This window comes from Leuresthes tenuis, unplaced genomic scaffold, assembly GCF_036924035.1.
Source record: "Leuresthes tenuis unplaced genomic scaffold, fLeuTen1.0.hap1 SCAF_6, whole genome shotgun sequence".
NCBI classification, from domain to species: Eukaryota; Metazoa; Chordata; class Actinopteri; order Atheriniformes; family Atherinopsidae; genus Leuresthes; species Leuresthes tenuis.
In genome coordinates this window covers 14,501,039-14,523,740 of record NW_027325360.1, presented here as the reverse complement: position 1 = coordinate 14,523,740, position 22,702 = coordinate 14,501,039, and the positions used below count along the sequence as shown (strand labels likewise).

Here is a 22,702-nt window from a genome sequence, read left to right as displayed (position 1 = left end):
ATGCACTTGCTGTCACCGAAGGGGCTCATGATAACAATATTCTTCAGCGCTCAGGCCGCCCTTATTTGCACAGCCGCTTGTTGCCTCGGAGGGCGGGGTCACGGCAGCAAAACGCAGAGAGGGTGACGCAAATGGAGAGGCTATTATATTTGCTTCCTGAGGAAAAAAAATGCTGGTCTGCCGGGAGTTGATGAGATAGCTACTGCAGATAATTGTAAAAACAAACAGGTGAAATATCAGTGAGGATGGACTTGTATGGGAAGGTAAGATGCAGGATTTTACATTGGAGAGAGAGCATAGCCCTCTAATTTGGCCCCTCGCAATAACGCTTTATAGAGAATAGTGTTGCTTTTGTTTGATAGGGAGGGTCTATTCTTAATGTGTCTGCCGTTAACTAAAATATTAACTACAGAGCTTCTCTTCTACGTCTCCTCAGTAAACCATCCAGCTGTTGACAGCTGAGATACGCTGCATGCTGAGAAATGTAGTCAAACCTCTTCTTCCGATGCCTGTCTCCGTCTTTGCACTTGAACCCGTGCAAAAACTACAACCCCCTTCTTCGTTTTTCCCCATGACGTCAGAGGTTACGCACGACACGCGTTTCTCTTTGCTCGCGCTCTTGTCTCCAGCAAGCCAGGCAGCCAGCCTCGTCACCTCAGCGCGTGCGTGCCAGATCCGAAGCGGAGGGGACAGCTCCCAGGTGCTGAAACGGGTCGGAGACACAGAGGGGAATCAACGTCTGCATTAGATTAAAAAATAAAATCGAATCCTGCATAACAGGGTTACACACAGATAGAACCGAGGCCTTCAAAACAGGTTTGTTCACATGATGTCCTCAACGCGTTTTTTTTTTTTACTTTTATATATTAATAGATATGTGGAAGAATTTCACCAGGAGACAAAATGACCTCCTGCCCAGAACTGCTTGTCTAAGATTAGCTGGCGTGCAGCTCCTTGGTCTGCAGCATCATGTATCTTCATATCAGGATGAGTGATTTAACGTTGCGGGTTGAAGTGCCATCATTACGATATTTTGAAAACGATGTCCTTGCAAACACAGCGGTGTTAAATATACATAGAGAAACAGAAACCAGTGCAGAACGTGCATGATGGAGGTCCGGCATCTTTTATTTACTGCATAGGCAACTGGGAGAGCTTGGCTGCACATGTTTAGCGGGAAGCTCGGCGGCTTTGTCCAAACATTCACCTTGGAGGGCAGATGACTGCTCGTGTCACCTCGTTATTGGGACTCTCGTCCTCTGAGGCCGTTGACTGTTGACAGCTTGCACGGAAATGCTCAGTGTGGATGAGCTGTTCAGGGGAGAGGTCGATATCTATTCTACTCTGTGTGCAATTGTGAGCTGTAGCGGTTCTAATATGTAAGCAGATATAATATTTGTTTAAACATCACAGTGGTTTTTATGAGGAAAACGTCTCAAAGGGTGTTTCAAAGAATCACATGAAAAACTACCATAATTCAGATAGTTGAATAGGGCTATACCTGGATATATGTTTCTGATGACCAATGGGGTTGGTCTCCCTTGAAAATTTGAAACAGCATTTCAATTAGTGCATAAAATCACTGAATCTTAGCTGTACTTATGAGCTAAATATTGCACTCCAAGTATCAATAACAGCAATCCTCTGCTAAAAGGGATTATTTTAAGAAAAAAAATCTCAGCTTGTTATCTAATACTCATTGATACAACAGCTTGCTGCGTTAGTCATGCTGGTTTGCCTGATGCAGCCTTCTGTCACCTCTGATCTGTGGCCTGTACAACAAGCCTGTGCTGTACTCTGCCCAAGATTACTAGATTATCTTTCCCCTTCTCCTGTACCTCCTGGCATGTGTTTACAAATTAAATGTTTTGTTAAATATTTTTGAATCAAGTGTAAAAAGAAAAGAATTATAGTGAGGTGGATTTTAGGGAAAACTGAAACTAGTTCCATTAATTAAAGATAATGACCAAATGTCTTAAATATTCCTTATTCATTTATTATGTATACGTCATGTTAGAGTTATGCTGTAAAGAAAGAAGGATGTGGTATTACTTCATGAAATTCCCAGAAAATGAATTACTGACAGTAGTTTGCCATTTACAGAGAAGAGACGTCTCCACTCTGCCTGTTCATCTCTGCTACATTACTCTGCAGTCAGTGCTGAGAGTACTGTGATCTGTTGGACAAACTATTTGATGACACCCTGTCTAAAGCATCTCAAGCATCTCATTCCTGCTTTCTGTTTTTCGTTTAATCGCCCTCAGTGCATCCCTCCCATCACCCTTTGTTTGTTTCTGTAGATGGCTGCCACTCAGGATGTCAAAGGGAAAGGAGAAGGAGGAGACCAAAATTTTGACTACATGTTCAAGCTGCTGATCATCGGCAACAGCAGCGTGGGCAAAACGTCCTTTCTCTTCCGCTACGCCGATGACGCCTTCACTTCAGCTTTTGTCAGCACAGTGGGCATCGACTTCAAAGTGAAGACTGTGTACAAGAACGACAAGAGGATCAAACTGCAGATCTGGGTATGCAATATTCACATTCAAGCAATAAGCTTTCAAAAGTGAGCCACAAATGTTTGATTGCTGACTCTTGAAGAAACTGTATTTTCCCTCAAATCCTTTTATTATTTTTTTTTCTTCTGGCTGTAATTTATCGAAAAGGAAAACACATTTCAAAGTTACAAAGCAGCAACATACAGCAAGCCACTGCTTTGTGAGATTTTAATTTTACGTCAGAAGTTTTCCAATTTTCTGAAATGATAAACATCCATTTATTGGAACATAGTTAATGCCATGAAGAAATCTGTTTCCTATTGTTCTCCAAGGTCTTCTGGAAGACTATTTGAGCATTAAAGAGAAAGGGTCTCCTCAGAGGTGCCTAGGCCCCTCATTTCTCTTTTCCTCTCTCCATCGTTGTATTCTTGCTAAGGGATGCCTTGTCTGTAAAAGACTCTCAATCTCTGTCTCAATCCCACTTTCTCCATACCTCTCCTCATATCTTTCTTTGTTAATCAATATGTTTCAAGGACTGTGGCAGGTTGGTACTCAATGGCAGTCAGTCTCCCCATTCAGGAAAGAGCACATGGGATCACCTGAATATTAATTCAGTCCTAGACAGTGTTTTGGCTTGTATGATGGATCATGATTGATTAGTGTGCTTAAACAGACTTAGCCTTTAGTCTCTTTATGTTGAAGATTCATATTTACCTTTGTATTTTACATGAACTTACACATATAAAGGAGAAAGTCCTGTGCTCTGCTGCTTAGTCTTAAAACCATGTTGCACCTAAGGATGTGTGATTAATTTACTCAATAGCATTTCAGGAAAGGCTGATCTAAGTGTGGAGACAGATGGAAACTCAACATAACTGACAGAAGACCAGTAAGTGTTAGTTTGGCACACAGCAGGGACGAACACAGAAACAACACCTTCCTCAGAATGTGTTGGAAACTGAAAAATGTCTGAGTTTGTTTAATTAGGAGTTCATCTGAGCTGTTGAAGCAGATTGTATCACAATACCCCTGAGATATGCAAGGGAAAAGATAAGTAATAGTTCCTATTTGTTGCTATCACTTTCCTTATTTGACAGTTTCTATGTTTGTTTGTCACAAGGGATGCCTTTTGAGTATTTAGCCATCTGCAGACATTTAGTATTTGCTCAGTGAATAAAGGGGAAACAAGGAAACACTCACAGGATGGGAAAACTTGAATTTGAGCATTTCATTCATGAGCTAATCAGGATAATGTGTTTTCATCATCTGCAAAGACAAGCATATTCTGAGAGCAAAAGTGCCTGCATCCAGATAATTGACCTGTCTCTTTTAATAGGGCTAAGAGAGAGCTGAGACTTGCAGTAAATGGCCTTTTTAGGTGATGGATATTGGCTAAAGTCATTGTGTTAATTGTATGTCACAGTGCATGACAGTGCAGAGTCCTCCTTGATGTCACATAATGCTGAAATGGATGATAGACAGAGCATTGGCAATATCATTGAAAACAGAGACACTCAGTGAGAAGAGGAGCTTCTGCGACTGTCAGTCTCTGCTCCCTGCCTCACCACTTGAAGTAGTCAGCTACCTTGATTGATTTCTGCTAAGCCACAAACTACAAGCATAGCTTTTCAAGGTACTCAAATTATCTGGACTCACGCAGTTTTCTTTTCTGTCCAACTCTGTCTTTTTAGCCAAGAGCAAGCAAACTGACATGCAAAAATAGCCCGAAAAGGCTTGGGTCATTGTCAAGCACTTAGTCAAGAATCAATAGAGTATTGTCTAGTGTCTTAGATTAAGAAGTTAGACAAGAAGCAAGGTTGAGGTTAAACAAGCACTCAGGCAACCTGGGCATGACTTAGTATATGCACTGTAACAAGGAAGAAAGATACTAAAACATATTCATCATCCTCTTTCGCATTGTTCCGAGTAAAAAAAATGCATATAAAGTATAATCTATTTACTGTTTTTGTAGTTTTTGCAAACTGACATAAGGTCCTAGCTGTGGTGTGTGAATTGGATCTCAGCAGGCTTTGAGTTTCATCTTTGTGGAGCGAAGGTCAGATTTGTCCTCTGGCTACAACAGGCACACTATTGCAACCATGTGCAGACCGACAGAAAACAAAACTATGGCTGTAAATATGATCCAGAGCTGCCTGTTGGGCGTCTGTTTAACAAGAGCCAAGTAGAGCAGCCAGAAGTCTTCTGACATGATTCACAGAAGCCTGGAAACATACTTGTTGTGGGTGTAAAAACAGTACAGTAAACATACAGAATCAACTGGGGGGGTTAGATATGGGATTTCTTATTATGTAACTTGTAAAGCAACAGTTCTATAGTATAGTTTCCTTATAATTAGGATAAAAATCAAACAAAAGCGCATCTGAAGAGGCTTTTTTCCCCCTATTTCCATTGTTGCTTTAGGCTGCAGTGGATGTTAGTCCGTTAACTCACCTGTGTGTGAACCCCTCAATTCCTCAAAATGTAGTGACTCGTTTGCCTTTGAGCAAGTGGTTTAGCCTTATCATCAGCAGCAGCACATCATTTTTCAAGATTAAAATAATTTTACTCCTATTTTTTGCCCCTTTTCTCGGAAATACATGTCACAAACTGAGCTCTTCATCCTGCTCCACGGAGCTTTTAACACAGTCGAATGATTGTTCTATTGAGGAGAGGAAAGAATCAATCACGTCAGCCAAAAGTGAGTCGCTGTTTTTGGCACCTTATCAATGCAAAGCCAGCGAGGCAATTAGTATAATGATTATTTCCAGTTAAAAGCACAATAAATAAAGCCACGAGCAAGTGTAGATATCTAAACCAAGAAAATGTCTTGTTTGAATAAAAGTATTAATAAGTATTAATCATTTATATGTCTGCTCGATGACAGGACAATTGTGGACCTACTTACATTCCCTGAGCGGTGCACGGACTGATCTATGTTGTTGAGCTTGACAGTCAGCTGCCCGAATAGCTATCCTACAGTCAGGGGTGCAACTACCTACTTTCTGAGGGGTATGCAGACACATGACTGGCGCCCCCCTTTCATAACAATTCAATAATAAGCTTACAGTATCAGATTACTGTAATAAGGTTACAGTAATAAGGTGAGAGTAATCAAATTACTGTAATAAGGTTACAGTAATCGGATTACAGTAAAAAAAATCACTGTAATCTGATTACTTAGATTACAGTAATCAGAGTACTCATATTACGGATTACTGTAATCTGATTACTCAGATGATTGTAATCAGGTTACTGTTAAAAGTTTACAGTAATCAGATTACAATGACTTTCGATTATGTAGTCGTGTAGCTCGAGTGTTTTGTGTGGCGGGGGGGGGGGGGGGTGGGGGGGGGGTGGGGGGGTGAAGGAGGAGGGGGCACCTAATCAGTAACGTGCCTCTGTTATTGATCATATCATTTACACATTCAGAAAAGCTGTTAAATAAAGAAAATGGCTCCTGAATTATTTTTCTGCGATGGCTCTGGCGCTCCTTCCAGTGCAGTGCCCCAATGCGCTGCATATAGTGCATACCCACTTTTTGCGCCACTGCCTACAGTAAATCATGTTGTCTGTGTGCAGGACACTGCAGGCCAGGAGCGCTACAGGACCATCACCACTGCTTATTACAGAGGCGCCATGGGCTTCATCCTCATGTATGACATCACCAACGAGGAGTCCTTCAGCGCTGTGCAAGACTGGTGAGTCAAGTTTTGTCAGATTTCAGTAAAGGCATCATTTCTGCCTTTTGTGTTCTTTGTATGAACTATATTCTTATGAGCACCTGATTAACATGTCAGAAAGGCTTTCAATTTAAATCTTCCAGGCATTATTTATGTTTTGGATCATTTTTCTTAGCTACTCACCTTACTTATCTCCTTCTAATGGCAACACTGTTGTCTTTTCTCTCTGTGTGGAATTTCTCAGGCTTGTTAGGCAGGGTACACATGCAACTTCTTCAGGCTTAGAGATCAAGGTGAAATCTGTCAGCGTTATGGCTGTGGTCCATTCATGAGTCACACAAGCATCTGAAGGCTTAACTGTGTCTCTGAGCCAAAAGTCTGTTATTCATGGTGATGCGCTCATTTCTAAACCAGGCCTTGGAAGCCTACATTCAATCAACCACAGAAACCAGGTTTCTGGGTTAGAATTTTTGCACTAGAAACAACAACTATGGAGCGAGTACGGACTAACGTGTTTTGATTTACATTTTTGCTGAGCATGTGTTTGTGCTTTTCAGTTTAATCTGTCTGCAACTCATGAACCAAAAAACCAAACCAAACAAACAATAGTAATAGTACTTTTTTTTTTCATAAAACATAGTAGTGTCACAATCCATGGTTGTAAACTTTTAAATGGCAATATTTCCATAGTTTTTTTGTTGTTGTTGTTTTTGTTCTACAGCAGTGTCCACGTAACAGGATAGAAATTATAACCCAACTTAAATTTGTAAATACAAACCATGTATTTTCAGCTCCTACCCGTAGCCATTTAGGAAAATATGTTGTCTTTAACATAGGTGGATTGTGGTTTAGAATTAAAGTGAATGCAGGTGAATATAGGCTGTGTGTCAGAGACAGCAGCCTAATTGGGAATTTAGCTACATTAAGATACAGCCCATGTGAACCCAGACAGTAAGAGGCAAGCAATCAGATGTAAAGGGCTGGAACGAAGCAAAATGTAGATGTGACGTAATGAATATGGTAGTTTTTCATTTTGCAGACATTAGCTACATTGCATTGAAAATAGTTGGCAACACTGGTTTATGGTCAAACAGCCGAAATCAAAGATGACAAGCTTGTGCATGATAGTTCTATGGCAATCACTATTCAGGCCAGTGTCCACTTAGCCCTTCTCACTCTGCTAGCAACACATGACAACTGCTTCGTGTGGCTAGTGTCAACGCTAAAGCATCTACATTTGATACAAACTTAAGAATTACTGCATTTAAAGTCTTGCTGTCTTAAATTGGAGACAACACGTTAAAAAAGCAATGTACAGCTTTGAGGGTACACTCCTATGAATAGCAACTGTGTTCAAATGCTCCTTATTATCAGCCTGACTGAAATTAATTTCCTGTCACTGTAAACAAGAAAGGCTTCCATGTAAAGCATAGTCAAAGCCCGACACACCTATTATTCTTTGAAGACCTCCCTGAGACTTTTATGGTACATTGCAGTCTGAGCACTGTCTGTGATGGATATCTAATTAAAGGAGCCAAGTGTGTCCCTGGCAGCAACAGTCCTGGTGGTTAGCAGACTGCTTACTTAACAGACAGTGCACAAATCCATGTACCAAAGAAGAAAGAGGAGGCTCTGTTTCACCCATCAAATAAACCCGTATTCTTTTTTTCGTCTTTGCCACTGGCTTTAATTCCCCTTTCTCTTTGCCTCGCTCCTTGTGACAAGGTTGAGGAGGGGGAAAAAGAGGTTGCCATGGCAATGGCTCCTTCCCCGACTGAGCTGAATTAAGCTTGTGACGTGTTCATTTCCTGCCTGAGTCACAGAAAAATCAGGAAAATTCGGTTACACTGACATCAAATGCTGGACTTGGAATAAATGAATGCAGTTGTTCACAAGCAGTTACATTTATTTCAGCATTATATAATCATTAGCCCTCTTTAATCTACCACCTTTAACAGACATGCTATCATGTGCATACTGTGTAGCCTTTGTAGTTCTATAAGATGTGATGGTGGTTTTTCTGTCAGTGGAAATTATGAGGAGTTGGACTTAAAATGAATAACTGGGCAGAGAGAGGAGGAGCGTCATTATCGTTTTTGCTTATTCTGTCTCTCAAGTTGAATCTTCTTTCAGTCTGCCAGCTCTGTCTCTCCAGTTTCCAGGAGAAACATAGCAGTCCTGTGGTGTGTTTGCTGCCCTACTTTCAGCTATACTGCAACACAACAGGAGAAATGTATTCTTAAAATTTCTCCCCACGTTATATGCAGCATGCAGAGGTTACAATTGTGCAAGCCCCTCACTGAGTGACAGTAAACTCCAGATAAATGTAAATTATATTTCCATCGGGCAAAAAAATTTGACATAGCTCACAATGCTTGTTTTTTTTATTTTTTAAGAATACAAAATATACTTGAGCTATAAATATACTTAACGTTGTTAAACAAACAATGTAACACACATTGTTTGGTGACAATCTTTTGGAACAAAAATTTCGCAATTATTATTTTCATAAGCTTAAGCTGTTTCACAGCTTAATCAGTGGCTCGATAGCTAAAGACTTTTGCATGTATGTGCATCTTTAATTTCAAATAAGATGATGAACCAGAATTTATTTTATGTTGGGGTGAATAAAAACTCATTCCTAAGTGTGGATGACATTGTGAAGGCTGCTTGTACCTTTTACAATTAGCACCATAGGAAGTGGAAGTGTTTTGTTTTTCTTTTAAATTGGTATAGGCTGGATCTATATGATGGTGAAATCATTGTATTAATGTTTGTAATCAACTTGGGAAGTGTGGCCCCTGTGTTTTTAGAGAAAAAAAGTATTTATTCACCTGTAATTGCTACAGGCTGCACAGTGTGCAGTGCAGTTTCTTGTAAAGTAAAAGAATAAAGATAGCCAACTGACCCGCTTTTCCGCTGATGCCATCAGTGACTCATTTATTACATGATGCCAACAGAAAGGCATGTAATCACCGTTCATGACCAGCCCAAATGGCGAGCAAACATTATATCATGTTCTTCCCCCTTCCGTCTGTTTCTAAAGGATCCTGTCCAATATGTGTGGCACAAAAACTGGTCTGACAGTTTCTCATAAAAGGAGCATCATCGATGATATAAATGTCATTTGTGTTTGTGTATCTGTTTCTGATTTTGTGTAGGTCGACCCAGATAAAGACCTACTCATGGGATAATGCTCAGGTGGTGCTGGCTGCGAATAAGTGTGATATGGACGAAGAGAGAGTGGTCTCAGTGGATAGTGGTAGACTGCTGGCAGAGCAATTGGGTAAGTCTTATAACAAAATTCACCTCTTTGAGTATTTTGAAACGGGTGTCGTCTTCTTCACTATCATGTTGTTGCATAAAGACATGACTGTATTCTCTTCTTTCCTTTAACACTTGCCAACATGTTTGGAGATGCAACTGAAATACTCCAAAGAGCCCAGCTTTGTTTAAAATGTTCAGTTGCACCAATAGATTTTAAAGCTTTTCCACAATCATGTATGTTGATCATGGTTTCTTTGTTCCTTGTCTTTATTTGTTCTCACGTGTCTTATTGTTGAATTTCATCCCTAAGGTTTTGAGTTCTTTGAGACAAGCGCCAAAGACAACGTCAACGTGAAGCAGACCTTTGAGCGTCTCGTTGATTTAATTTGCGACAAGATGTCTGAGAGCTTGGACACTGATCCTGCTGTCACCACAGGAGCCCCCACTGCCAAACTCACAGACAGTGCTCCGCCCCTCCAACAGCAGGGATGCAACTGTTAGTGAACGACATCTGGAAGCAGCACAGGTTCTGTTAGGGGGCAGAGTTAGCAGCATTATCACTCCTGTTACTGCTGCCCTCTCTGAACTCCACTTCAAACCCTGTTTAGTAGTAGATTGACAAAATGCTGTTGTATTAGCTCCCAACGTTATCACCTTATCTGAAAAGCAAATAACCAGTAAAACAGATGTGGCTGCTGTAAACATGTAACATTACAAATCTAGTATATAGCAAAACCATATTCTCAGTCTTCATATAGTTAGTACTATGATCATCCAGTTATTTTTATAGGGCTTGAAGTAGTTCACAGTCATACTGTACATGTAATCCTTAAGACCTTTAAGACCTAAAATACTTATACAATAAGGAATAGAATCAGTGAGTGCTTTAAAAGTCTTTTGTTTAAAGTTTCTGTACAGTATGTATTTTCCTATAACGGGTTAATTTAGACTCTTACAGCTGCCAAATCTGTGATTTAGAGCACTAGACAATGTAGCGGCTTGTGTCTGTGCAAGTGTGTGGCTGTGACTGTATAGTAAGTGAGTGAGGATTTGCATGAGTGTGAGTGTTATGTCTCATTGCCATCAAAAAAATCATCCACCTTCGGAAAAAAGTGGCCTTTTAGCATCTCCAACATGGCCTCAAAAGTCCCTCCGTCCTGCTTACTCTTGGAATGAATCCAGTCTGTATAATGTTGATGTTAGTACAACTCCACCCGTTTCTGTGTGTAGATGCGTGATTTATCTGATGACAATATCTTTGAATCTTAAAAGCAACTCAATGGTTGTGCTCAAGCTGTAAGATGACCCTTTATTGTTTGATGCAAAGAGCATGCTGCCAAAAAGACAATGACATGTGCTGTTTACTCTAAAGATAGGCCTTACCCAAACCTGTCCATCCTCAGCTCCATATGATAGCAATTATACAGCATTTTATCAAAGTCACATACTGTCAAGGCACAGTAAACTGTATGATACAAAACAGATGATCTATCCTGGCATGGAATAAACAGCCATAATTTCTGAGTCAGCATGCTTTTGTGCTGTAAAACAAATTCCCTTCTTGAAGAAATATCTCAGTAAGTTGCTTAGAAAATTTCAGTAGTTTAAAATGGGAATCTTCCCCTACTTCAGGCATATTGTACTTTACTGTCTTAATAAGTCCCTGTAGTGTAATGTGTTTCGCTAATTAAACAATCCTGAAATTTTCAGTTATAGTCATTAAAAAAAAAAAGTTTGTGCCAAAATAATCCCTTCAGCACTGTCAGTGGTTTGTTGCATAGTTGAATAAAAGCTGAAAAAAATGCATGAAGTCACTTCTGAACTATCTATGTAGATTTATATTGTAAGACACTGTATATATATATATCTCTGTGTTACAGATTTAGGAGCATTGTCGTAGCACTTGCTATGAGATGCAAAGGGCCAATAAGTGCAATATTTTATGAATTAAACCGTGTAAATAGTTTCTCCTGTCCTCGAGTTAAAGACTCTATCTGCAGTATGTAAGTAACAGTCGGTCAGATCAGTTCTGAAAATGTCGTACAACGTCCTATAAAGGAGTTAGTGCTTCATTCAGTACCTGTAGCCACTGAATGAGTGACTTGATGTGTGGATGTGGGTGTGTGTGTGTGTGTTGGGGGGGTGTCTGTATGTGTGTATGTATGTACCTGCCATACAGAAGAGACAAATTTCAGTCATATAGTGTATTGTTTGTGTATACCTTTTGTACAAATGTATTCACGTACTGTATGCTGTTCCTGCTAAATGTTGGGTGTAGACTAAACTTGTATTATCATGTCAAAATGCAGTGTTATTGTGAAAGATAGTCAGGGAGATAACTTAGTCCATTAGTCTATGCCACGTGCTGTACTGTTGTAATTCTTACGAAAAGGGATACACATAAGTTATTTCAGATCTTGCATATACATTCGCACACATTCGTCTGTGTGCATGTGTGTGTCAGTGTATGTGTGTGATAGCATAACTTGTTGCCATAAAATAAATCATTGTAAATCTCAAGTCAAGATTTATTTCGTAGAGGAATGACAATGGCCAAGCAGTCAATCTGGTAAGATTTAATTTTAGAACATAATGACTTTACATATAAGTGAATATATTTAATTCTTGGAGTTCAAGCAAAGTAAGAAGTATGTTTTTGAGACTATAGGAAATAAATCAAATTCTATCAGCAGGTCTCTGTGTTCTCTGTCACTCTGAAATGACTATGCTACAGCAAGATGGAGGGTTTTTGGTGAATGTTGACCTGTAACCAGGCCTGCTGTCTCAGCAGCATTGCCACAGTGATCTGTTCCATTTTAATGCAATGAGCACCATCTAGTGTTACAATGAGGCACCTGCAACCTGATTTCAAACTTAGAAGTCTACATGACTTTGTCATTAAACATTTAACGAAAAAAAATTATTATTAGCTGCAACTCGGCACTAATTCATTAGTTGTAATAAATCAAAATAAGTAAAAATAAAATCTTCAAGTATTTAATGTCAGTTGTGACACAAATCCATTTTTTTCGGGGTATACAATGGACAGATCCTCAGTCACAACAATGTTTCTGCACACTTTGAAGTTTACAAAAAGCACAAATGTTGTCATCACTACAAAAAGGAAGACCTCTGGGAATACCATCGGACCTTCTAGACCAGGCTGCTCAGCCAGACTTACAAGGTCTTGGACAGATAAACCACCAAGCCAATGGTTACTATGGATACCCTTATGTATGAAAGAGTAGTTCTATTCAGAATTTGAAAACCCTAACTATCAGTGCAGCACTCCACTAATAACTCCGGCCTTGTGATGGCAGCATCATCCTGTGGTGATTTCTTTATGGGGCAGGGACTAGGAGACGAATCAGTACGAAGGAAAAGATGGAAGCAGAAAAATAAAGAGGAATCTTGAGTGAAAACCTTTGCTCAGTGCTCAGGATATCATGTTGGGCGAATGATTCCTACTTTAACATGTTAATCAAGGCATACCCCTCAATGAAATAGAAGTAGCTTAGAAAATCAGTATAAGTAATGGAATGACTTAGAAATAATCTGTACCTGAACCCAATTATGACATAGCTGTGGACTAGAAAGAAGGAGTAAATTAACAAAACACTCAAAGGGAATTATGTGATGATAGAGAAAAAAAACTTTCAATTTCAAGTTTGAAACATATAGCTAAATGTGAAAAATAAAAAATAAAAACTGAAAAGGGTTTGAAGACGTTTTGCATGTACTCTTGCATTTTGAAAAGGACAGCTAAAATAGCTACTGGTGGGTTTTTTTCCTCTGAATTTTTTTTATTATCAATTGCTCTGAGATACCATATATGCACACACACATTACATACAGTAAATATGACTTTGTGAAGAATATTCAAAGAAAAACTGCGAACTACGGCGAGACATACTCACACCAAATTTGAATATATCCTTTGGGGCTCCTATCGAAGCTATAATCCCTTAAACAATGAAAACAAGAGACCAGCAAGTAGGCAGAATCAACCCATGCTTTTATTTAATCCATTGCATATAAAACCTTTTTTTTTTTCATTCTTTTTATTCATTTTTTACATAAAGTTGTATGATCTACAGTGCTATCCAATAGACTGCGATTAACAAGGAATCCATTAAAATAACATTTTAATTGTCCTGTGAAACGTCCAGACATGTTGGCATTCTAAAGACATAACCCAAAAAATAATTGTCCTGAAGACCTTTTTTAAGTTACAGTTTGTGTTTTCCTTTCACACCATAAAAAAATAGAACACATAATGAGAAAAGAACCCACTATTTCCATTGGTCCAGGGCTGTTTAAAATCTACAGTATGTGTGTCAAAATAAGAGTCCCTGTTTCGGGGACAACGATGCAGTCCCCCTTACCCGTCCCACCCTGGCCCCTCCCCTTCCCTTTAGTACAGAAATATACTAAACCCTTCTCCCATCCAGGCAGAAAGATGTCAGTGGTTTTGGATATTGCAAGTAACGTGAGTGGAAGTGTGGGCCGAGCATAGATATGCGACACACCGTCAGTGTTTCAGCCATAATTAATGCAGCAGTGGCTGAACATGCAGATGTGTCTCAAAGCCTCCGTGCCTTGTAGAGCCTTAGTCAAGCACAAACTACACACAACTGTTGCACCCCATTCATTGTTTGTAGCTGCGACACAACCAGAACACAGATGACACAGCAAAGTTACTCCCGTATCATCCACCTCTGACAGGTTGAGTCCCACCTTTAAGTGTACAAACGGAGCACAGGTGAAGTGTGAGTTGTTCAGTCCAGGTCTACAGCAAATATGATTCTTGAGCATCCAGCTATAGGCCACAATCACTCATGTAGTAAATCTATGATTCCTGGTTGACCTGAACCTCCACTAACCTCTGCACTGAATTACAAAGGTTTCTACTCAGTGCCATATATGTGAAAGAGCAAATAGTGTGTGGGTGGGATCTTGAAAAGGCAACTTTTCTGAACAAGAGATCAGGCCAACCAAAGCTAAAAGATTCACCAATGCAGCAAAGGAGATCTAGAGAATTAAAAAAGGCTAAAGTAAATGATGTGTTGAATTTAAGGCACAGCCCATGGGCCAAGGAACAGTTTCTTTTTAAAAAACAATTTGGCTTTCCCCCTCTCTTCACTGAGCTAGTTCTCAGATAAGCAACAAGTCGATGGATCATTTTTACACTGAAGCTTATGTGTAATAAACATTCTCTCAACAAGAGGTACGTAATACAGCCACGCCATCACCAAAAGGGATGATAAGAATCAACCATTTACAGCAAACTGCATTATGATAGTAATAACATTAATAATTATATATTATATACAGCACAATAAATATATGTTTGTAAACAGCGATAAAACCAGAATTTTTATTACAGGTAAGGGCTTTGGGTGAGGATGAAAAAAAACAAAAAAAAAAACAATCTTGGCACAAAATAAAATATTGAAGTAAAAGTTTTAAAATGACATAATTAAAACAAGCACTCTTTAAAAAAGCGGTGTGCGGTATTTCAAGTGTTTTCTTTTTTTTTTTTTTTTTTACTTTGTTTTACATTTGTTGTTTTTTCAAAATTATTTTATGTACACGGGGAGAAGTAAGTTTGGGTGTTGTAACTCGCAAGCCTGTGGTATATGCTACAGTAAATTATTAACTGTACCACCTTTATATTGCAAAAACAACTCAACAAATAGAAAAATATACCAATAAATAATAGCATTGGGTGTAAGTAACTAAAAATGGTAGCAACATGGAAAAGAGAATAGACTCTTGGCTGAGGTGTGGGACAACAATGTTCAAGCCTGTGTTTAAGCATGAGTCAGTGTTTTGGCAAGGTTAAACGTATTAGAAATATCAAAGAGGCGACATATGAATATATTAGTGCATTAGAGTATCTACGTAGAGGATAGTCTTATCTCGTGACTATGCTATGGAGCTGATTGTCTTGTTGAAAACAAAGACAGCAACTGGAGTTAATGTTATTAAATATAAATCTGTTGAAAAAGTAAAGCCAACATCGTAACATAAGTGGCTGAAGACAGGCAGCTGTTGCTGATGTATACACACCAAGCAAAATGGGGCGGGAAAATAAATCAAAAGTGTTCATAACATTGGTATAAAATCACCCAAGCAATCAGTAACACCATTACTATTTCTATACACCTGGAGCACAAATCAAGCTTCTAAAAAATGTGCTTTTTGTATCAACTATAAAGCATTGCATTGTCTGGGGATGTGTTCAAAAGAACTGCAGGCAAGGTTAATCAAATTTAAAGGCTTCATCCACATCATAAATGATTCCAGTGGGTGTAAAGCACAAGACCTCAGGTTTCTGCTTCCTTCTCAGTGAAAAAAATACCAAAATATTTGTTATTATGAAACAATTCCAAATGTCAGCACGCTGGGCTGACTTGAATATGTGTATAGTGGCATGTGAATAGGAGAATAAATGCTATTGGCGCAAGTGCAAACAGCTCAGAACACACCTCATGTAATCCAGCTATGAAGATAACCCTTCAAAACACTGAATAACTCGGACAAATATCTCCATGTCGGATTCTTTTCGAATGAAAGAAAGCCTTGAATTGCAAAAGTAAATTCTACATAATATTTGAATATTAAATACAGTTCAATATAAAAAAGAAAGAGGTCTAGGACAGCATCATGGCTGTTCACATTTAAGCTTTGTGTCAGTCAGCTTTTCAAGGAAGACTTCCACATCAGAAATGTGTTTCGAAAAGCTCCAGAGTGTGCTGCAGTTACCATTTCTGCGGCATCACGGCAGCATAACAAGCTTCCTAATTCGTAGTGGGGAGGATATGCCCTAAACAAGAAGGAGATTCTGGGCACTTAATAAAACATAAAGACACTACTAAACTTTCTGACAAGGCTGAGACAAAGCAGAAAGACAGAAAACGATGTAATGCATGAGCAGCATCGAGCAGTGTGTGAACTGTTTGTCCACATCCTAAACTTAAGATTGTAAAGGGGGGGAGTCAAAGCAAAATAAAGTCACACAACTTCAGTACAAATGGGAATGAAAAGGAGTTTTCCTGAGTGCAAAAAAACTTTAAGTAGTACCGATGGGCGTGTCTGAACAAAGCTGACAGGATGATGGCCAAGATAGAGAGCAGCGCACGCTTTGGAACCAGAAACAGATGTATAAAAAAAACACAGATTTCACAAAACCCAAAAAAATATTCTATAAATAATCATCTGTCATTACTAAGAAAAGCAGTTAATTAGCTGCTGTCCATAACTGCTATGTGTCAGCGGTTTTCTCCTCTTCCTCTTCCTCCGTCTCCTGCTCCGCTACTTCTTCCTCAACAACACATGCTTGTGAGCTGGGTGTCTCCCCCTCCTCTACCGTCTCCTCGTCATCGTCAACCTCCCCCACTTGTTCGTCCAAAGGGATTTCTGTTGATTCAGAGTCCTGCGTACAGAGTGTTTTTGAGTCAGTACAGCTGTTTTCCTCTTCTTCCTCCTCCTCCTCTTCCTCCGGTTGACTGCCGCTGTCTTTTTCAGTGTCCGACTCCCCATCCTCCTCCAGGGTGAGCTCAAATTGGAACTTGTCCCCTCCAGGGGGTCTAGTACCGTCCTCTGGCTCGTCCAACACTGGAGAGGGACTCTGAGGGATGGTGCTTTGGTACCACTCTCTGTTGTCCTCTAATGTGTCCAGGATGTCCTGGGCATCTGGATGAACCAGGTCAGCCCATGTCTCCCACAGAGGATGAACGATGTAATCTATGAATCCAACCTACAGAACATACAAGAGAAGAACAGAATGCTCAGTGTACATTTATACTATATTCTTGTATATGAAGATTACGTTGATCTTTTTGTGTACTATACCTGACTCTTCTCTACTGAGGCATTGTGTTTGTCACACATGGGACTGATCTCCATACCCCGCTCCCTCTCTCTGTCTCCTTGGCTGAAAAACTCCTCCATGATACGGTCCGTCCACTGACGGTACAGCTGAAGAGGCTTGGTGGGGTTACTTAAGTCTGCACAGTGAACCATGTTCTGGAGAACCTAAATATAACAAGAAACAAGGTCTAAAACATAGTATTTGTGCAGTGTATTGCACAAGAACATGCTGAGGGAATCAGTGAATGGTGTTACTACAAAGAAATCACAGAACAGATATTGTTTTTGTACAGCTCTATAAAAAGTCATCAGCCATGCAGTTTTGGTTCGTCCACCACATGGCTTCATAGCTAACATCACAGCTAAAAAAATTATCTATGGTTCTTTACAAATGTCCCACAAAGTGCCTCGAGTAACGTTGATGTATGTGACAGAAAATCAGAACCAAGCACAGGCTGTTTTATTTTAAGAACTGATGCTCTGTGCTGCCTGGTATGATTTCTGTCAAAAACGGACTCAATCAGCATAAATTTTTAGTGGAGCAGAGAGAGTCTGTTGGAGGCATTTTCTTGAGTGGCTGCAATCAGCCACGATGTGGCCCCGCTGAACCCAGCGGAATTGAGGGGTTACACAGCTTGAAGCTTACCTGTATCCTGTCAGAGTAGTTATCCAGCAGCAGCACACCAGAGCTGGTCACCTTCTTGGTTTCTACCATTGTTTTCAGATCAGCCAAAAGATTCATGTGTTTCGACATGTCTGTTGCAAGCACCTTGGAAAGACCCAGAAATAAGCAGTTAAGTAGAGAAAACGGTGATTTAATCTATCTGTGTAGAGTGAAATGAAAACACAAGGTTTCCTTTAAAACTCTGCAAAAAGAGGGAACTCTGACTTACAATGTCAATGACCATCTTTCGTAGTGATTGTCTTTGTTTTTTGGTCAAGTTTTGGAAGATGTCACAGTTCTCTTCTTGTAGGAGCTTGAAGCCAACTGCTAGATGATGGTTCTCCAACACCGATGAGTCATTGTACATCAAGGCTAGCTCTGAATCTGAAGGAAGGTTAAAGATGATCACTTTAGTTCAAAGGTCAAATGTATACTGTCACAAACTCTTCCACTTGAAAGTTGAAACAGGTCAAATATTTAACACCTTTTGCTCTGTAAGAAAAGCACAAGCATGTTTTCCGCAGAGAGGTTTCCTACTTCCTACTGGTTCATCAGACTTTTCATTAAGATAGCAATAGTTCTGGGTGCTATCCCAGTTTGTTGCTCCTTGGCTGACAGAAGAACAGTTGGGTGGCACCTAAGCAGGATGACTCATGCTGCCTTTACAGCAGGGATTCCCCATTTGGTCTTTTGGAAAGCAGTGCACAGTTTGTGTGTGAAGTGTATGAGACAGCATAGCGTCTTTTCTGTTCCGATTAGTTACACTTTTATTCAACATTCACAATTGCGACAGCCTGGATAAAGCCGGTTTAAAGCAACAGCCAGTAGACACAAACTCTGAGTATAGCTTAAAATAGCCAAATTAAGGTGATGTGTGGCCCCTCAAGCTAGAACAAGATCAATCAGTTAAAGAGCAATAACAGGGGCTTAGTTTTCTTGCTTCAGGACACTTTTTACAAACTCAACACCATGAACCGTGGAAGCCAAAAAAATTGATAGTGAAGATACTAATCAATACTAAAACTTAGAATCTAAATAGACATTCATCTGCAACAGCATCGATGGAAGTTTTGCTGTCTATCTCTTCTGTGACTGACTGAATTTCTCCAACGGCACCTGCAGGCAGAAACAGTCCCTACCCTCTCTGGTGTCAGTAAGGTATCAGCAGATGTCTGCGTAATTGGTCATCACTTGAGAATAATTAGAAAATGTTATTTATCACTGAATGTACTTGATATGGCCCAACCAGACGCATTTCTACCATGAATGATGTCAAACATGCAGCTATGCAGTGTGGCTCCCTAGGTATATGTCTTTAAGAGGATGTTTTCCTGTGAAACCCGGATGACGTCTTGTTACAGGGAATGAGTAACACCAACACAGTATTGATCACCTCTGTAAACTCCTTTGAATCACATGTCAGAGGTATCACACGTGACTGAAAAGAACACTTGACAAAATACACGACTGCCTGCACATAATCCATGTGAGTATTTGTTGTATAAAGTGATGAGCCACAACAATAAAACCACTGGCAGGTAAAGTGAGTAAACATGCCTATCTTGTTAAACTGAAATTTTCTGCAGGAAATACAGCATTATGGTATTCACACTGATGTTAGCACAGCATTGAGCCATACAAAAGCTGCCTAGGAAGGGCTTAAGGATACGACGGAGTCTAAGGTTACAGATACCACTCTCATATAAGCTCAATCCTGAAAGAGCCTATTGCACAACCCACAGGGTCAAAATGATCTACTGCAGACATCCTGGACACTCTGAAGCGTAGCACCACTGAGGGGCAGTGGTAGTAGGAAGAGCGATCATCTGCCTATTGGAAGATCGGTGGTTTGATCCCCCGTTTCCCCAATCTTCATGTTAAGCAAGACACTGAACCCCACTTTTCCTCCAATGTGTTCAGTGATGTATGAGTGTGTGTATGATAGAGAAAAAGCACTGTAAAGACTGCTGTGTAAGTATGAATGGTTGAAAGTCGCTCGAAATATTAAAAACACTAGTGATCAGCGAGACTAGAAAAGCACCATATAAATACGGTACCATTTACCATTTACCTTCAGATGTTCACGTAGATGTTCTACTCTACGTAGATGTGAAAAAAAGGGCAACCTCCTCAAAATGAGGCAGGTCGTCATAATATCATGGCTCATCAGTGTATGTGCACTAAACATGGCTCAAGTTTAGGTTTATATACAAAATGTAATTAACACAAGATATATCAGTGTGTGTGTTGACGAGGCAGTGGGTACAGTGTTCACACCTTGATCTGTGAATGTATGTTTGTGTTTGTGAAACTGAAGGTGCTGAGCCACTGACAGAGATGCAGAGAGAAAGCTGTATTTAGACTCACTGGTATTTATGAGGAACTGGTTTGACACTCCAGGATGGTCCACATCATGAATTGCACTGGCAAAGATGGCAGCTAAGATCTCAAGGTCTGTAAACACAGCCTGGAAGAAGACAGAATGTAGCACATAAGGGAGGAGTCAGGACATTGATCAAGGGTTAGATTGATGTTGTTGTGGATGTCTGCATGTTTGTGAGCAGAAGTCTAAGCATGTGTGCTTTTGCTCCATGTATACACGTGTGCACATGAGCCTAACCTCTAGGGCAGGGGTGGATAGCAGCACGTGAGTTGACTGGGTGACGTCAGCAGCATGGATGTTGTTATGGTAGGCCACATCGCCATGGTAATGGTCTTCTAAGGTCATCAGGTATGTTATAAAGGTGTCGAGTGGAATTTTAAACGTTTTTAACAAGTCCCTCTCCTAAAAATCAGACATTATAAAAATAACTTTTACTGTCAAGTTGATTTCAAGTTTCAACAAGCATGTAATTTGCAGGCATTACACTTGAGAATTAAAAGATGTGAGTCCTAACCTGAAATATTGTGTACATCATGACTGTCAGTGGCCGATTTCCAGAGAATTCTGAGATTTTAAAAACATTGAGGCCCCATTTATTCACATGCTCCAGCTCCTAAAAGAGAATTAGAGACACGGTTAGAGACAAAACATACTTTTTTCTTATTTGCTACCTAAGCATCATCAAAGTACAAATGGTTTGCACCTTATCTGTGTGACTGTGTACCTTCTGCATCAATACTCTCAATTCTCATTCACTTTTAAAGAAGGAATACGCTGCTGAATTGAATTATGGGTCTGTTCCTTCGAGCTTGTCAGTCTAGCTTGTAGTAGAAAGTTAAGAATAGCTCAACTTTTCAAGTGGCAATACAAATGCCAGCTATTGAAATTGCATTACTGACCATATGTCTGATTTGTCCCAATAGCAGACATATTTTGGCATAATCTGGACTACATCTGGCACTTATGGCTCAGCTACAGCACTAGCAAGTGTTTTGTGGGCCAAATGTGTCTAAAAAAGGCTAAAAGAAAATGCAGAAATAGGTCACGTCAGATGGCTATGTGGCTGAATTTAGGAGTCAACACAGATAATTAACGCATTTAAAGAACATTGTAAGCAATCTGCAGATGTGAGTCGTGTTTAGGTTAAATTTTCTTTGCTCTCAACCCCGCCGTACTACAGTTTTTACACAGGACACAAATACACACCTTAGCCAGTTCATCTTCGGTCTCGGTCTTGACCCCGAAGCGAGGGATATTTGAGTTTGTGAGGCTGGAGGAGTGTTGCAGCTTTTTCACCCCGCTGATCTGGGACATAGGCTTGTTCTTCTTTTCCTTTTCCTTCTGCGTTTGTGGTGATGGCATCTCTACTTCATGTTGCTTATCTAGAACATGAAAACAGATGGATTGTTAGTACAAGGATGTAGTTCTTTCCTGCTTTTCTTCTTCTTTTTGAAAATGTATTCACAGTAATTCCTGTGTCGTTACTCACCCAGGAAGGTGCTGGAGATGAACTCAGACACCTGATTCCCAGAGCGGCTCATCTCTGATAGGTGAGTCAGCTCCCGATTCAACATCCTCTTAAACTGAAAGAAGGACACATACATAGATGTTTGACTGTTTGTATTACAGGAAAGAGGAGTCATACTTTTCTACAGCTGGAAAAAAACAGTTCAAGAGCAGAACTAATGATAGTCAGTTTGACTAAAGCTCTCATTGTATGTCAGAGGAGGATGCACCGTGATCACAGTCCTGTAAAATCTTTTTTATAATAGTAATATTTTTTGAATAGTCAGTAAAGAAATCTGATCATTTTATCAGCATAAATCCTCCTTTTTGTGCAGCTGTTTAGATTTAAAATTTTCCAGTTACATCACAAAAGTTGCTCCCCAGAGAGCTCCCTCGTTTTGTGTAGACCACCTTCAAACCGAGATACACAGAAGAAAAAGGGCTACTGGTCCATGTGTATGTGATTAGTAACCCATTGTCCCTGTTTTAATTTTTCTCTTCAGTCCTACTAGTCTCCCAATTTTCCTCAGTCATCTCACACTTTCCTCATAACCCTCCTCACCCGTGTCCAACTGAAGAGACTTCTGATTAAATTTAGCTCCAGTTTTTTTATATAAAAAACAAAGTGATGTTCAGGAGAATGCTTGAAATCAGGGATTTTGCAGATTGGTTTCAAACCCAAAAGAGATTGCAAAAGAGATTGCAAAATAAAACGTCAAGCAAGGGTGCTGCAATGTCAGATCAGTCTGGCTTTGATCTAAATACATACAGGTACTATATGTCTGCGAATTATTTCTCTATATCATTCTATCACAAGGATCAACATTTAAAA

General features: G+C 39.8%; 2 protein-coding genes across 9 annotated transcripts in view; one reads left to right on the top strand and one right to left on the bottom strand.

The window, feature by feature from the left end:
* Positions 1-108: 108 nt before the first annotated feature.
* rab3c (RAB3C, member RAS oncogene family) lies at positions 109-11,958 on the top strand. 2 transcript variants are annotated; one of them, XM_072387756.1, is made up of 5 exons: positions 109-263; positions 2,301-2,525; positions 6,075-6,193; positions 9,337-9,461; positions 9,753-11,958. In XM_072387756.1, exons 1-5 carry the CDS (start codon positions 246-248, stop codon positions 9,941-9,943), a joined length of 678 nt encoding a protein of 225 aa, XP_072243857.1. In that variant the 5' UTR covers positions 109-245; the 3' UTR covers positions 9,944-11,958. The 2 variants fall into 2 exon arrangements, with proteins under 2 accessions (XP_072243857.1, XP_072243858.1); XM_072387757.1 differs by lacking the exon at positions 109-263 and adding an exon at positions 623-816.
* Positions 11,959-13,436: 1,478 nt separating this feature from the next.
* Positions 13,437-22,702, bottom strand: part of pde4d (phosphodiesterase 4D, cAMP-specific) — a 129,767-nt gene continuing 120,501 nt past the window's right edge. For all 7 annotated transcript variants that reach the window (XM_072387765.1, XM_072387769.1, XM_072387766.1 and 4 more), the window contains 9 exons: positions 21,854-21,947; positions 21,571-21,746; positions 20,879-20,977; positions 20,602-20,766; positions 20,349-20,448; positions 18,211-18,365; positions 17,964-18,086; positions 17,300-17,482; positions 13,437-17,204 (listed from right to left, as the gene is read on the bottom strand). In XM_072387765.1, the coding sequence (XP_072243866.1) occupies positions 16,710-17,204; positions 17,300-17,482; positions 17,964-18,086; positions 18,211-18,365; positions 20,349-20,448; positions 20,602-20,766; positions 20,879-20,977; positions 21,571-21,746; positions 21,854-21,947 (1,590 nt within the window). In that variant the 3' untranslated portion in view covers positions 13,437-16,709. The remainder of the gene's footprint in view (positions 17,205-17,299; positions 17,483-17,963; positions 18,087-18,210; positions 18,366-20,348; positions 20,449-20,601; positions 20,767-20,878; positions 20,978-21,570; positions 21,747-21,853; positions 21,948-22,702) is intronic.

Coding starts and splice junctions, on each gene's coding strand:
- rab3c (XM_072387756.1), top strand. Junction 2,526..6,074: donor GGATCAAACTGCAGATCTGG/GTATGCAATATT, acceptor GTCTGTGTGCAG/GACACTGCAGGCCAGGAGCG. Junction 6,194..9,336: donor TTCAGCGCTGTGCAAGACTG/GTGAGTCAAGTT, acceptor GATTTTGTGTAG/GTCGACCCAGATAAAGACCT.